General features: G+C 35.9%; 1 protein-coding gene across 6 annotated transcripts; it reads left to right on the plus strand.

Moving 5' to 3' along the window:
- Positions 1–16,844, plus strand: LOC753739 (protein rtoA). 6 transcript variants are annotated; one of them, XM_030980779.1, is made up of 15 exons: positions 1–62; positions 1,405–1,512; positions 3,565–3,589; positions 4,887–5,006; positions 5,769–5,828; positions 6,640–6,756; positions 7,074–7,175; positions 7,730–7,834; positions 8,296–8,400; positions 9,050–9,151; positions 10,176–10,313; positions 11,341–11,478; positions 12,463–12,564; positions 13,823–13,948; positions 15,691–16,844. In XM_030980779.1, exons 2-14 carry the CDS (start codon positions 1,431–1,433, stop codon positions 13,941–13,943), a joined length of 1,317 nt encoding a protein of 438 aa, XP_030836639.1. In that variant the 5' UTR covers positions 1–62; positions 1,405–1,430; the 3' UTR covers positions 13,944–13,948; positions 15,691–16,844. The 6 variants fall into 6 exon arrangements, with proteins under 6 accessions (XP_030836639.1, XP_030836638.1, XP_030836641.1 ...); XM_030980778.1 differs by lacking the exon at positions 15,691–16,844 and having other exon boundaries at positions 13,823–14,265; XM_030980781.1 differs by lacking the exons at positions 11,341–11,478; positions 15,691–16,844 and having other exon boundaries at positions 13,823–14,265.
- The last annotated feature ends 94 nt before the right edge of the window (positions 16,845–16,938 follow it).

Consider the following 16,938-nt stretch of genomic DNA (forward strand, 5'->3'; position numbering starts at 1 on the left):
TTGGAAATTTCCATTCGATGATCGTGTCAGCATGGAGTAGGTCCATGGTGTCAGCTTGCCAGGTAAAGATTTAAATATCTTGATTCTCTTTCTTCTTTACTTGAAATACACATGCATGAGTATTTTCCATTTCACGTAGGGTCTATGTACATTATCTTAAAGATAAAGACCAGTTATGGTCATGCGATTGCATTGTGAAAGATTGTGGAATCGATCAGAAAAGGTTGATCATCTTAGCTTAGCATATCAAGTATTGGTGTGCACTGCAAGGTTCTGGAATCATCAAAATGATAAGAAATTTGGCCCAGTCTTCGTAAAGTTACAAGCACTGTACACAGAAAGATGTATATGGGACTACGCACACGTGCGCAACACGTGCGTTTATCTCTCACAGTCCAATAGATAAAATAATTTACCAAATATATCAATTAGTAGGCGGTTTCCCAGCAAAATTTTTAAAGGCATAATAACAATGTTAAATCTGAGATGCACAACCCTATGTGTTATCAGTGTCTGTGATATGGCGTAATATTGAAGCCCTAAAAAAATTGCGCTTCACAATGATCATGAAGTGCCTCAATAAAGTAAAGATCCTCAATAAAGTAAAGATCTTTGAGTACCGGTTTTACCATACTCATTTTCCCCAATAGACTGTCCATGGTGTACCGTTAGGAAAACGAAAAACAAAATTTTGATTGCCAATCATAAATATCTTGATAATCAGACAGGCGATCAGCTGGTAAAAGTCATGGGGTTCCTGACTGACCTAAAGGTTTATCATTATGATTGCAGCATGAGCTAAATCCAGGATTTTGTTTCAGAATCTGAGACAATGTTATAGAGTCACTTTAAGAGGCCACTTGGTTCTCTACTGGTGAAACTGACATTGCATGGCTACGTCACATAACTCACTCTTCAATATTCTCCTAATTCAGATAAACCTGACCTCCATTCTAAGATCACATGATCACAAAGATAACTTGACCTTGGACTAACTTTCTTTGTTAAACCCTATTTCGCAGAAAAGCTTACTCCCTGAATTGACATAATCTACTTCTATTCTACAGGGCGTAAGAATCTAGTTTCGAGGGTTTGTGATTCTTTATTTTAAAAAATTAAAATATATATAGTATTCTAATTGATAAAAATAAATATATCTGTATTCCGTGGTTTGCTTCGGCTTGTCGCTATTCCTATTATTCTATGTGATATATTATGATATCGTTTTATTTACAGCACGTCCCCATACATGTATAATCCGAACATCTCCCTTATACGCATGCATGTATCCCACTCTATGCCCTTCCTGAGAAGGTTTGAAATTAATTTAAAATCCTACTTTGTACATTGTTGATCTATATCAATGATGATCATTTGTGCTGGTTTTTAAAATTGTATGTGCAGGTGAGAAGAATCCAATATATGACAAAATGGCTCTCGATCTATACTCTTCGATTGTGGTTGGATGCCTTGTGTTTATCTGGATTGTCTTGGGGGTGATGTTCAAACAAGGTGAGTACCTTAGATGTAGAGTATCTTTATTTTATTGAAAAATCATAAACCTTTCCCTAAGAGAGTCTATGTTAGATACTGGTAGGCCCTCCAATTACACCGTGTAGTTTGCCCCTACCCCCAGTGTCCCCCACCCCTACCTTCACCCCTTTCCCGCTATTCAGCAATGTTTACAGCAGATTATAATTCTCCAGTAAATTACAATGTTTACAAGTCAGATTTAATATTTCTGGAAAATTTACTTTGTTGTTTTAAAATGTATGATTTTTAAATCAAGTTCTTGGTACTGAAGAAAATATTTCCATTTTGTATGTATAATATGCTCTTTTCCTACTAACGCTACTAACTTTTGTTCAGCAACGACATTAGAAACTGTGAACAGTTGTTTGATTCACTGTGTGTACTAACATCTACAGTTTTTTACTTTATGCTGTGTTTGTTTTGTATGTGATGTGTATACTTGTTTTTGCCTTATTCATCACTGTGTAAATGTATAACGTGAATGTTAAAGTGCTATATGTTCATTCTCTCTATATACTCGTTTTATGTTGTATGTATCATGTTACATGTACATTTTATTTATTCTTCTCTGTGAACAATGCATGTAAACGAAACAAATTTCCTTTTGGACCAATAAATTTGAATTGAATTGAATTGAATTGAAATTGAATTAAATATACTTTGGTTCAATTTGATGTCGCTGATTTTTGTTGTTGAAATAATAACAATAATAATAGTTCAGTTCTTGTATAGCGCATAATATGTTATGAAATAACATCTCTATGCGCTTCCAAAGAGCTTTGGAAATTATTACCCTAGCTATAGCTCCGGCCTTCAAAGATCATTAAGTTCAATAGTAGGCCCTACATTGGCTTTTGGTAAGAAATATTGACGGTGCCCATTGAATTTCAGAGAGCTGCATGAACACATATAAAATAAATCATGACATATTTTAAAAAATGGCTCAAACTTTAGCAGAGAGCTGCTAGTGTTAAGGTATTGACTCATGCATGATTCTATTCCAGCAAATATAACTTTAGTTGTGAAGTTTAGTTATGAAAGAAGGTGTAATCAATTTATAGCATGTTCTTTACACGAAAGAATTTCTCAATGAATGAGTTTTGTTTGTTTGTTTATTTTTCTTTACCCTGAAAACAGGTTTATTGATTAATTTATTGCTTTCATCTTACCCAAGTGCAAAAAAGCAAGTTTATGCTTGTGAGTAAGCTCCAGGGGACAACCAGGTTTAAATCCCATCCGAGGTGGGCGGTAGTGTCGTCCCGAACATGGGAACATTCATTTCTAGGGCCATCAGTTACCCATTGAGTCATGCTGTCAAGAGTGCTGTTTTGGACATCCAAATTTTCCTTAAACCTGGTTTATTGTTCCTGCTTCATCACTTTCCTTTTCTGAGGTATATTTAAAATGCTTTTCATAATTTTTAATAGATTATTGGGTTCCCATAACATGATATGAGTGCATAAGCTTTTTATACCAGGTTTTCCTAAACTTGATAAAAGTATATTTCAGTGTCCAACCCTACCTTACTTGAAAAGGACCAGTACCGGTAATAATAATATAGTAATTAAAAGGAATCTGTCTAAAATTATTTATTGCTTAAATCATGTGGCTTTATTAGTTAAATATCACTTTCCTTGTCTGGGAGTATATACATGTATTAGTTCTATTACTTCTTATGTCTTTCTCTCTCTCTCTCTCTCTCTCTGTTTTTTTTGTCCCCTGCTTTTACATGTATATTCTGCATTGTTAGCAAACTATATTGCTTGCTTGCTTGTGTTTATGTCTTACTGTACTGTATTATGTAACCATGAGAAAAATTGATGTAAAGTTGTAACAAAAATCTCCTACTGCAAGAGATATTCATTACATAATGATTAATTTGCCAATTGAAATACCATCTTTCTATGATTATTTGACTCATAATATGTTTACAAAGAGTTAGAATGAATAAGTGTTACTGTGTGAAAGTTGAAATAAGTACATACTAATATCCCCCTGTGTTTTGTCTCTTTTATAACCCTTCGATTGTAGAGTACTGGTCTCGTAACATTACACGGTAAGTGATTATGGAGTTCTTTGCGCTCTTTGTAAACTACAAACTAACTCTTTAATATTGTATTGTTTTTTATATAAAAGCTCAAAATTTTATATTTCTAGATACAGTGTTTATCTGTTGCTATTTATGCGATGTATTTCTTGAAGATGTATTTTAGCATTTGATTTCTATGGAATGTATTTTCATCAACTCTAAATCATTTTAGATTTTGTAACAAACTAACATCCCCATATTTGCTTGGCTGACATGTATGAGTGTCTTTTACTTTCTCTTAATCCTATACCAATTTCATTGAAATTCAAAGTTACAAAATGTTTTAAAGAGGCTACTAAATAACCCCCCCCCCAAAAAAAAAAAAAATAAATAAATACATACATATATATATATATATATATATACAGTGTGTCCTAGAAAAAAAGAAACCGAGAATTATCAATGTTTTATTATAACTTAATCACAATTATGATTAACAAATGACACATATTTGTAAAGCTTAGATCCTCCTCTTTCATTTGATGTAACTCATATGATGCATATTTCATGCATGAATGATTAAAAACAATTTGAAGAGAGGAAACCCCAAAGTCCATTTTAGGGCGGTATCTGAATTTCAAGGAAGAAAATTACATTTCTAGAAAGTTCAATATCTGCTCTTTCATATAACACCTCAATCAGGAAGAATGAGCCAGTAACAACAAAATTCCTGTTTGTTTAAAGTAATGCTTCAGTGCATTTCCATAATTCAAACAAACAGAACTTTGTTATTCCTGGCTCATTTTTCCAGATTGAGGTGTCATATGAAAGAGCAGAAATTGAACTTTCTAGAAATGTGGTTTATTGCTGATTCACTCTCTCACACTAGCAAATACAAATCCAAGATGGCCGCCTGCCAAAACTATAGAGTACCGAAGCTGTGACGTCATAAAAATCTATTTTCAGAATTTCTCAATTTTTTCTTCATTTTCCGAAAGAGCATCAAAAATAATGTCCAAATGTCGAAAACCAATTGAATATGTTAAGTATTGGCCGAGATATGACATCTGAATAAATAAATGTCCTATGGGAACTCATTGTTAGCTGTGGCTCCTATGGTTAGGAGCCAGAGCATATAACATTGAGTTCCCAAATATATTTTTTTTAAAGAGTTCATAACAGAGAAACGGCTCTGAACAGGCCATGTCCCATCTGGCGGTCGTCAGTGTGATTAGGGTTGGCAGACATGACAGTGTTGACATAAATGATGAGGGGCTCCTCTTCAATCTTGGCTTTTTTTGGTTTGCTTTATTCTATTGTCAAGGATTCCAGAGATGATAATTCCAAAAGGAGAGGTTTTATCAGAGGTTTTATCAGAGGTTGTGGGTAGTACCCAGGTTTCTCCTTCATCCCCCTTCATCATTCCTGCCAATGGCTCACATGTGTAAGTATGATATTGGCTTGTTGCTAATTAAAGGTAAAGATCAGTATTGGAAATGCCCCAATTTCAAAAAATGAAATGGAAGCTCTCATTACCAATCATGTGAAAGAATATGTTTTGACCAATACATGATGATAAAAAATTTGCCGGGAAACCGCCTACTAAATTATATATTTGGTAAATTTGTTTCTCTCATGGTCTGTGAGAGATATAGGTTAGTCCGAGATACATCTTTCTGTGTATAGTGCTTGTAACTTTACGAAGAATGGGCCAAATTTCTTATCATTTTGATGATTCCAGAACCTTGCAGATGCTAGATGCTAGATGATCAACCTTTTCTGATCGATTCCACAACGTTTCTTTCACAATGCAATTGCATGACCATAACTGGTCTTTACCTTTAATAGCTATAATTCCCAACAGTCCAACTGGAAACTCTTGTAAACTCATAACATCAGCTGTAGTTGGCACTACATGTACAATGTTTGAGATACTTAATTACCTTTTTCATGTGATGTTTTACATGTTATGGCGATTCCTGTAACAGCTGTTCTCTGTAGGATTCCATGGTGAGTGAGTTTTCACTATTAGAAACTTTCTGTAACTCCACACAGAAGCCTTACTGAAAAGGCTGCTTTGGAGGAATTAAGAAAGTTCTACAGATTTTGATGTTGGCTGCAAATGGGACATAGTACCTTTAACTGACAAGTGATATATGCAATATTTTGTACTAATGTCAGTCTTTTAAAATAATTTTCTCATCAGGACCATAACTCTCAGCCCGCCATTACATGAAGCCGACACTTCCAATGCAGGGTCTCAAGGGTAAGTTTATGGAAATTAATTTCACGTACTCAAACAGCTTTTGCATCCAATACAACTATAGTCACCAGACCACTATTGTGGAATGAACTCCTGTCAGATGTAATAAATACCGGCTCGCTGTATACCTTTAAACACTTCCGTAATTCGTCCCATGGCTCCCTGATATATAATACTCTTTTTTTGTTTTGTTAGTCCTTCCTCTTATATTTTCCTCTCTATTTTTCCAGTTTTTTTTCTTGTAATTTTCATTGAACATAATCGACATGCCCAATAGACCCCATTTATACAAGGGGGTCTAAAATTTACGAGATTAGCTTTTTACTACATTAATTCCCCCATATTTCACTTCATATATATGTCTAATTATGTTTAAATACCATGCAATTGTATTTACATGTATATCTCTGAACAGTGGCGTACGCAGGATTTTTTCAAGGGGGGTGTTTTAAAATAAAATGTTTTGCTTAACCCTCAACCCCCCCCCCCCCCCACCCCTGTGTACGCGCCTGTCTCTGTATTTATTTTGTTGGTGATATTACTTTTTGATCATGACCTGATATTATTCATTCTTATTATTGCTTATGATTTATAAAATAAATCTTGTAACTAAACTTAAAAATAATATACTTTTAACTCTCTCCCCGCTATCGTCAACTAATGGAAAAAAGCAGTGGACCACCACTGTCAACTTTTGGCACATGTAATTTAGACTGTGTAAACTCAAAACAATAAAGCAGTCTTCGGTTTCTTTCTGGTGCGAATAAAAGAGTTAATAACGAAACAAATGTCAGCAATTTTTGTTCTTTTTCAGGAATGATAATGGAGCGACAGAAGGAGAAGGATCTTCCAGCAGTGGAAGCACGGATGGATCTCATTCAGACATGAGTAGCTTCAATAGCCTTCATTCAAATGACAAAGCTCAAAGAAGGTAACCTTTCGACTTCATATACGCCCATCACACACTTTCCAATCTCAATTACTTTGATCCAATTTTCATGAATGTAGACAAATATATTCGTCCTAACTGGGTCTATCATATTGTGAATGCTTAAACAATGTTTTTGGCTCACTTATAGTATGGTGTACTTAGGTATGAAGTAAAGTTTGATCTGAATATTCAATTCAGATATAAATTGACAATTTGTTAGCAAGTTTGCTTGTTTGCTTACATGTTTTGTCAACATTCTGTTGATTTCTTTGGAGAGAAATTAACTGTCAATATAAGCAATTGTTTTCTCCCCATAGGACTTTGAATGACCAATCTGAGGGTCAGAGAAGCAATGAAGGATCTAATGCTGCTATGAGTAGGTGTCACAGCCTGCATTCCAATGACCAGCCTCAAAAAAGGTGAGCATACTTTATAACTTAGAACCAAGGCTCTTGCCTTTTTGTAAATATTATGTTATATAATTCTTCATCTTTTATTTAGTGTAAAATACCAAAGCTTTGTATATAAGCACAGAACATATTTACCCTAGATGTAGAATAGTTTGTAGCTTAATTATGTATTCAATAGTTATTCATATTTATTCATTACATTCTCATTTATTGCTGCGATACTTTATGTGTGTTAGTGGTACTAGACACGATTAGCATTAAATGCTATTTCCTGGTCCCATTTATCCTTTCAATGTTAATTAATCATTCACATTTGATTGTTATATTAATGTACTTTTTGTTTTGGATAATAAACTTCAAACTCAAACTCAAACTCAAACTCAAACGTTGTGATGCAAAATCTCACTAAGACAATCATACGATGTTTGATCTAAATATTTAATGCAGATATAAATGAACAAGTTGTTTCTAAAGTTTACTCTTTTACATGTTTTGTTGACATTTAGTTGATTTCTTTGGAGAGAAATTACCTGTCAATATAAGCAATTGTTTTCTCCCCATAGGACGACTGCGAATGACCAATCGGAGGGTCAGAGAAGCAATGAAGGACCGAATGCTGCTATGAGTGGGTATCGCAGCCTGCATTCCAATGACCAGCCTCACAAAAGGTGAGCATATACTTTTAGTATATGTTACGTGGTGAATCTCATTAAGACAATCATACGATTTCACCATCCATCTTTTAAAATATGGATTTCATTAACAATCAAGTCTCTAAGTGCTACCAAACTTGGGGATTATTACTCTGGCTTTAGCTGTGCTGCCATTACAGCCCTCTAGCATTTCAAGGCATTAACTCCTGCCAGGTACCCATTTACATCACATGGGTGAGCGGACAAATGTAGATTAATGTCTTGCCAAAGGACATTAGTGCCGCAGCAGGACTCAAACCACGGACCTTGTGATTGACAGCCCGGCGACGTAATCATTTGACCATGACACCTCTACAATGCAGGTATAAATGGTCAAGTTGATCCCAAGTTTGCTTGTTTACTTGTTTTGTTGACATTTGTTGACTCCTTTGGAGAGATGTTTACTGTCAATTTAAGCAATTGTTTTCTCCCCGTAGGACGACTGCGAATGACCAATCTGAGGGTCAGAGAAGCAATGAAGGATCAAATGCTACTATGAGTGGGTGTCACAGCCTTCATTCCAATGACCAGCCTCACAAAAGGTGAGCATAATCTTTGTAACGTTGTGATGCGCTATCTCATGAAGACAGTCATACAATTTCACCATCCATCTTTTTAAAAAAAGGATTGCAATCTTTACCTTTTTTAGTGAAGTTGTACTTCCTCAACAATGAAATAAATTTACTTTGGTTAAGAGTTAAGACTCTTCACGGTACGTTTGATATATATTTTTTATGTCGAATGATGAAAAACAGGAATACAACCAAATGATATTTAATTATTCATTTGCTGTGATGATTATTATAATTAAAGAACATGGTCTTGGTGATTGAACTGTATATACCATGTACATTTTGAAAGAGATTGGCCAGGGAAATGTTTAAAAAATATACTGGTACTTTTCTCTTTCTACGCAGAGTGACAAAAGGTTGAATGAGTATTGAGTAGCCTTGTAGTACTGCAGGAAAACATACTTTCAACTATAACCTTCTTTAATGATTCCTCACTTATGATGTAGATAGGAATGAACTGATGTTTGATCCAAATATTTAATGCAGATATATGAATGGTCAAGTTGTTCGGAAGTTTGCTTGTTTACTTGTTTACTCATTTTTTGTGTGGACATTTCGTTGATTTCTTAATTTGAAGAGAAGATTACTGTCAATTAAAGCAATAGTTTTCTCCCCATAGGACTGCGAATGACCAATCTCTGGGTCAGAGAAGGCATGAAGGATCAGATGCTGCTATGAGTGGGTGTCACAGCCTGCATTCCAATGACCAGCCTCACAAAAGGTGATTATACTTTTAAATCTTTGTAAAGTTTGTGATGTGAAATCTCATTAAGGCAATCATACGATTACACCATCCATCTTTTTAAATATGGTTTGCAATTATAATTAAGTCTCTAAGCGCTTCCAAACTTGGAGATTATCACTCTGGCTTTACTAACTGTGCTGCCATATAGCATTTCAAGGAATAAATTCCTGCCAGGTACCCATTGACATAACCTGGGGTGTGTGTGACAAATGTAGATCAATGTCTTGCGCCAAAGGACATTAGTGCCACGGCGGGACTCGAACCACGGACCTTGTGATCGACAGTCTGCAATTTAGCCACTATACCATGACAATGCAGATATAAATGGTCAAGTTGTTCGCAAGTTTGCTTGCATGTTTCCTTCTTTACTTGTTTTGTTGACATTCTGTTGATTCCTGTGGGGAGACAATTACTGTCAATTTAAGCAATTGTTTTCTCCCCATAGGACTGCAAATGACCAACCTGTGGGTCAGAGAAGCAATGAAGGATCTAATGCTGCTATGAGTGTGTGTCACAGCCTGCACTCCAATGACCAGCCTCAAAAAAGGTGAGCATACTTTGAGTCTTTGTAACGTTTGTGATGCGATATCTCATTAAGGCAATTATACGATTTCACCATCCATTTTTTAAAATATGTATTTCAATTACAATTAAGTCTCTAAGTGCTTCCAAACTTGGCTATTATTACTCTGGCTTTTGCTGTGCTGCCCTCTAGCGTTTCAAGGAATTAATTCCTGCCAGGGACCCATTTACATCACCTAGGTTGAGTGTGTCAAATGTGGATCAACTGTATTGCCAAAGGACATTAGTGCCACGGCGGGACTCGAACCACGGACATGTGATCAACAGTCTGCAATTTAACCACTAATGCAGATATAAATGGTCAAGTTGTTCGCAAGTTTGCTTGCATGTTTCCTTCTTTACTTGTTTTGTTGACATTCTGTTGATTCCTGTGGGGAGACATTTACTGTCAATTTAAGCAATTGTTTTCTCCCCATAGGACTGCGAATGACCAATCTGTGGGTCCTCCCCATAGGACTGCGAATGACCAACCTGTGGGTCAGAGAAGCAATGAAGGATCTAATGCTGCTATGAGTGGGTATCGCAGCCTGCATTCCAATGACCAGCCTCAAAAAAGGTGAGCATACTTTGAGTCTTTGTAACGTTTGTGATGCGATATCTCATTAAGGCAATTATACGATTTCACCATCCATTTTTTAAAATATGTATTTCAATTACAATTAAGTCTCTAAGTGCTTCCAAACTTGGCTATTATTACTCTGGCTTTTGCTGTGCTGCCCTCTAGCATTTCAAGGAATTAATTCCTGCCAGGTACCCATTTACATCACCTAGCTGGGTTGAGTGTGTCAAATGTAGATCAAATGTATTGCCAAAGGACATTAGTGCCACGGCGGGACTCGAACCACGGACCTTGTGATCGACAGTCTGCAATTTAGCCACTAATGCAGATATAAATGGTCAAGTTGTTCGCAAGTTTGCTTGCATGTTTCCTTCTTTACTTGTTTTGTTGACATTCTGTTGATTCCTGTGGGGAGACATTTACTGTCAATTTAAGCAATTGTTTTCTCCCCATAGGACTGCGAATGACCAACCTGTGGGTCAGAGAAGCAATGAAGGATCTAATGCTGCTATGAGTGGGTGTCACAGCCTGCATTCCAATGACCAGCTTCACAAAAGGTTAGCATACATTTAAATTTTTGTAAAGTTTGTGATGCAAAATGTCATTAAGGCAATCAGACGATTTCACCATCCATTTTTTAAAATATGTATTTCAATTACAATTAAGTCTCTAAGTGCTTCCAAACTTGGGTATATTTACTCTGGCTTTGGCTGTGCTGCCCTCTAGCGTTTCAAGGAATTAATTCCTGCCAGGTACCCATTTACATCACCTGGGTTGAGTGTGTCAAATGTGGATCAACTGTATTGCCAAAGGACATTAGTGCCATGGCGGGACTCGAACCACGGACCTTGTGATCGACATTCTGCAATTTAACCACTATACCATGACAATGCAGATATAAATGGTCAAGTTGTTCGCAAGTTTGCTTGCATATGTTTCCTTCTTTACTTGTTTTGTTGACATTCTGTTGATTCCTGTGGGGAGACATTTACTGTCAATTTAAGCAATTGTTTTCTCCCCATAGGACTGCGAATGACCAATCTGTGGGTCCTCCCCATAGGACTGCGAATGACCAACCTGTGGGTCAGAGAAGCAATGAAGGATCAAATGCTGCTATGAGTGGGTATCGCAGCCTTCATTCCAATGACCAGCCTCACAACAGGTGCAGCATACTTACAATCTTTGTAACGTTTGTGATGCGATATCTCATTAAGGCAATCATACGATGTCACCATCCATCTTTTTAAATATGTATTGCAATCTTTGCATTCTTTAGTGAACTTGTACTTCCTCAGCCATGAAATAAATTTATTTCTGGTTTAGACTTTTCACAGTACGTTTCACAGTTTTATTTGATGGTTGAATGATGTAAAAATAGAATTTCAACCAAATAATATGTAAATATTCTTGTGTTTTACAGATATTACTATTACCCTGGTCATTGGATTTGTTCACACACAGAGTGTACAATATCCATCCCCTGGGGATAATTCTACCATATGTTCACTGTGAGGGCATGGCAATTACTATAACAAAATTAAGGCTTTCGTCATCCTACCAAGTTCTCATTTCACTCCTGGGAATATAGTGGCAAATGTAGATTAATATTTTGCCACAGGACATTAATGCTATTTGAGTTCAAACCCATTACCTTTCCATTTCCCATCAAGTGCTCAAACCACTCGACTGTTTACACCTTACGTTGGTCCACTTCATCATGATTCAAGAACAACTTCCACAAATATTGTTACGTGTACATTTACTACATAATTGGGTTCTATTTTTCATTTGCATGCAAGTATCGGCACCTTTTCTAAAACTTCAAACCATAATAGATTGAAAATTTGACTTGTATTCATTATCATAGTAGAATGAAATAGTCATTGTTTTGTAATTACAGTTATGTAATATTGATTGTTATTATACAAATACAAAAATGCTACATAGTTCAATTTAAGAAAAAATAGACTAACGCACGCACACACGAAAAATCTTTAAAGAATGCTCTGACCACTTGTCAACAAGAAATACTTCTACATATGGATTATATCAGTCCTTGATTCAATTTCGTTTTAATTTTATATATCTTTTTTGTGAGAATTAATTCAATAAGGCTGATCTAATTGACCCATTATCTTTCTTTCAGGTCTCAAGTCCTACATGTAGGTCAACCTCTATCCAAGGTTGGAGGCAGTTCTGAGATCAGTAGCTGGCATAGCCTTCGTTCTACAGAGAGCCCTCTGAGACGGTTTGTATCTCATTTAATTTAGCCATCACTGTTTAGTTGTCCATCGTACATGGGCAGGGAGGGAGATCCAGAGACATACAGCATTTTGTGTTGTAGTATTTGAAGAGTTGAACTCCAAAAGGAGCATATCCATTTTTTGTAACTTGAGAGAAAAACGCATTTGTTTACCAGATTTTGTACAGGCGTCTATGGAAAAGTGATATTAGAACGTGCATTTTTTTCATAATTGCTCCCAAAATTTAGGTAACTACTTTTGTTGAAAGATGGGTACTAAAGTAAACAATGTTCTGATATCAATAACTCAATTTTCATCAAAAGTGAATTAAGCTCCTTTTGGAATAAACTCTTCATTTGTAGTCAAATACATGTGGTTAATTTGAGAGGCAGTGAATAAATTGATGACCCCACTTGGACGAAAAATGAAGGCAAAAAAGACAATACATTGTTATTTGCTTTAACGTTAGAATAGCAAACAAAAATGTTCTCCTAATCGTCAATTTTTATTGGCTGTCCATGGTCCTTTGGTATGAAAATAAAATTAGATTTAGCCATTTAATTGTGAATTTTTTTCTATGGGACATGCAGTTATGACAATGCATGTAGTACCGTAAATCTCCGTGTAAAAGGCGCACCTGTGTATAAGGCGCACCCCTATTTTGTTGCCAAAAACCCATGCGGGGAAGGACCTTCAATTTACATCGAGGTGCAGTTGAAGTTGTGAACTTGTCACAATAAATAGTAACAATGTAAATTAAAAACAGGTCCAGACTCTAAGGCTTCATGATACCAAGTGTCCCACACCAGCCTCATCACATCACCTAGCAGAAGCACTGTGTTCTATGCCAAACATCAATAGTCATGCATGATATGAATAGAAAAAAAAATTGAGGAATTATTATTACCGGTATAAACTACATATTGAGATCTATTAGAAAGATTACTTTCAAACCAAGATGACAGACATATTTGAGTGTTGCTGTAGTTTCTGAATGGTGAGTCAACACACTGATTACTGAGCTGGGAGACATTGCCAGGCATAGCGCCAGGCCATAAATCGAAACTATAAAAAAAAAAAAAAAAAAATAATTCTGTACCTGTGTACAAGGCGCACCCCCGACTTTCAAATTTTTTCTGCGGCAAAAAAGTCCGCCTTATACACAGAGATTTACGGGTATACAAAATAACAAATACACTATAAGATACATTGTATATAAATGCTTTAGAAAGTTGCCTTCTATATCTCTTCCATTTGGTATAGGCCTCTACAAGATGATTTTGGTGTATCTCCAAGTCTGCCAGCACTACTTCACCCAATATCGGAGACGGATCATTCAGAAGACATCACTAAACGCAAAAGAAAGAAGATGCACACTGTATAATGCAAGTTAGTACTAGCATGAGTACAGCCAGAAACTTTCGCAACATATTTTCCAAACCAATTTTCACAGAAAAAAAAAATTGCAAAGTGTAAAAGTTTAGGTTTTGATGATAATAATTCCGGCGGTAATTATAATTACGTGTAAGCAGGGAAGCTTCATCTTCCTGAGTCCCTGCAATTATTATTACCCCAGCAGTTGCCAGGTGGGTAGAGGGTGGCAAATATGGGTTAATTGCCAAAGGACGTTAGTGCCATGCTGGGATTCAAACCCTCGACCCTTCGATTGAGAGTCAATTAAGTCGATCAATCTCTATACCACGACACCTACACATGCTGGGATTCAAACCCTCAACCCTTCGATTGAGAGTCAATTAAGTCGATCAATCTTTATACCACGACACCTACACATGCTGGGATTCAAACCCTCAACCCTTCGATTGAGAGTCAATTAAGTCGATCAATCTCTATACCACGACACCTACACATGCTGGGATTCAAACCCTCAACCCTTCGATTGAGAGTCAATTAAGTCGATCAATCTCTATACCACGACACCTACACATGCTGGGATTCGAACGCTCAACCCTTCGATTGAGAGTCAATTAAGTCGATCAATCTTTATACCACGACACCTACACATGCTGGGATTCAAACCCTCAACCCTTCGATTGAGAGTCAATTAAGTCGATCAATCTCTATACCACGACACCTACACATGCTGGGATTCGAACGCTCAACCCTTCGATTGAGAGTCAATTAAGTCGATCAATCTTTATACCACGACACCTACACATGCTGGGATTCAAACCCTCAACCCTTCGATTGAGAGTCAATTAAGTCGATCAATCTCTATACCACGACACCTACACATGCTGGGATTCACACCCTCAACCCTTCGATTGAGAGTCAATTAAGTCGATCAATCTCTATACCACGACACCTACACATGCTGGGATTCAAACCCTCAACCCTTCGATTGAGAGTCAATTAAGTCGATCAATCTCTATACCACGACACCTACACATGCTGGGATTCGAACGCTCAACCCTTCGATTGAGAGTCAATTAAGTCGATCAATCTTTATACCACGACACCTACACATGCTGGGATTCAAACCCTCAACCCTTCGATTGAGAGTCAATTAAGTCGATCAATCTCTATACCACGACACCTACACATGCTGGGATTCGAACGCTCAACCCTTCGATTGAGAGTCAATTAAGTCGATCAATCTTTATACCACGACACCTACACATGCTGGGATTCAAACCCTCAACCCTTCGATTGAGAGTCAATTAAGTCGATCAATCTCTATACCACGACACCTACACATGCTGGGATTCGAACGCTCAACCCTTCAGTTTCTAAGCACTTTACAAAACAAATGAAATGAACAATTATGTTTAATCTAAATATGTAATAAGCATCAACAAGATACGTGAAATGAACATTGCGCTTAATTTAGACGAAACAAACACTCTTAACTAACAGTGTATGAACAGTAACATGATAAAGAAAATGAAATACAATAGTAACATAAATGAAACTGCAATAATTATGTACTTTGGATAATGAATAAATTACAAGATAGGACATGTGCATGGTTATAATCTCGTTATGAAGATGGGGAATTACTTTGTGTTGAATAGGTAGGTCTTAATACACAAAAGTTTCTGGTTTAACCAGCGGTTCATTAGTAGGCTGTTTAGTGCATATCATATCACCATGTTTGTCATTTTTATTGATAGCCATCCAAGTGGCCAGTACTTCACCTGGGTCAAGAGTGCCAAATTTAAATGAATGCCTTGCCATGGGAGAAAAGTTATTAGTCTCTGTCGGCAATAAGATAGAGCAATGGAGTATGTTGTATTTCAGTGACATTTATGGGACTAATCCAATCGGTTCCCATTTTAGGACTGTATGTTAAGCTTTAAAAAAATTTGTTTGATTGAAAGTCTTCAATGTGGTTGCAAATTATGTGCTTATGTAAAAGTTTATGTTTTCTTTTAAAAAAGAGAAGACATTCATTTTAAATGGGTTTCTGCTTTTGTTTTCTGCTGCTAAAGTTGTAAATACTTGATTTGAATGTACTGGTATGCCAAAAACATGTGTGTATTTGATTAAGTATGGACAAAAAGTTACTTGAATGCCACACTATATGGACATTTAAAAAAAAGAGGTTTCAGGTCATATAATACTTCAAAACTGCCTCAAATAACTTCCAAAGTAGAGAATGTATATTTAAATTGGTTTTCTGTTTTCTGTTGCTGTAGATATAAATACATGTACTTGCATTTAAATTATGTCATAAACATGAACGTCTTTGATTAGGTTCGGACAAAAAGTTACTTAAATGCTGATATGGACATGTAAAAAAAAAGGGTTTCAGGTCAGATAATATTACAAACTACCTCAAAGAGCAAAATAACACCATATTAGGGTTTTAGGAATATACATTTTACACCAAGAGGCAACTAGATCAAAGTAAGAGGGTATGTTCATATTTGTGATTTTTTATTTTTATAAACAAAGCTATTTTTTTTGTTACAGAGTGTAGAATGTATATTTTGATTAGGAAGATAGATATATGTAACTAGATAAGGTAAGTATTATTTGAACATTGGCATACAGTTTTCAGTATTGTATATTGTGTAAGATTATTGTGCTTTAGAACTGCATAAAGCTTTATTATTTAGAAGTGTAATCATAAGTAAATTGAAAATACTATAATTATTCAAACATTATATTAAGTCAGAGGTTAATGGTCAGTAATGGATTTATGGAAATGTATTGGAAGATGTAAATAGCCAGTATTTATTATATGTTGAACCAAAGTCCTTTTTTTTATTATCTTGTTTTGCAAAGTACTTGTAGTGGTGGAGTATTAGTTACAAAATACATGTAGTTTTGAATGCTTGAGTCACAGATCGTATGTGTTGAGTATTCATATTGAATGTATGGTTGAATTGGACTCTATTATTACGAGTTCCCATTAT

This window comes from Strongylocentrotus purpuratus, unplaced genomic scaffold, assembly GCF_000002235.5.
Source record: "Strongylocentrotus purpuratus isolate Spur 01 unplaced genomic scaffold, Spur_5.0 spur5_scaffold_11, whole genome shotgun sequence".
Lineage (NCBI taxonomy): Eukaryota > Metazoa > Echinodermata > Echinoidea > Camarodonta > Strongylocentrotidae > Strongylocentrotus > Strongylocentrotus purpuratus.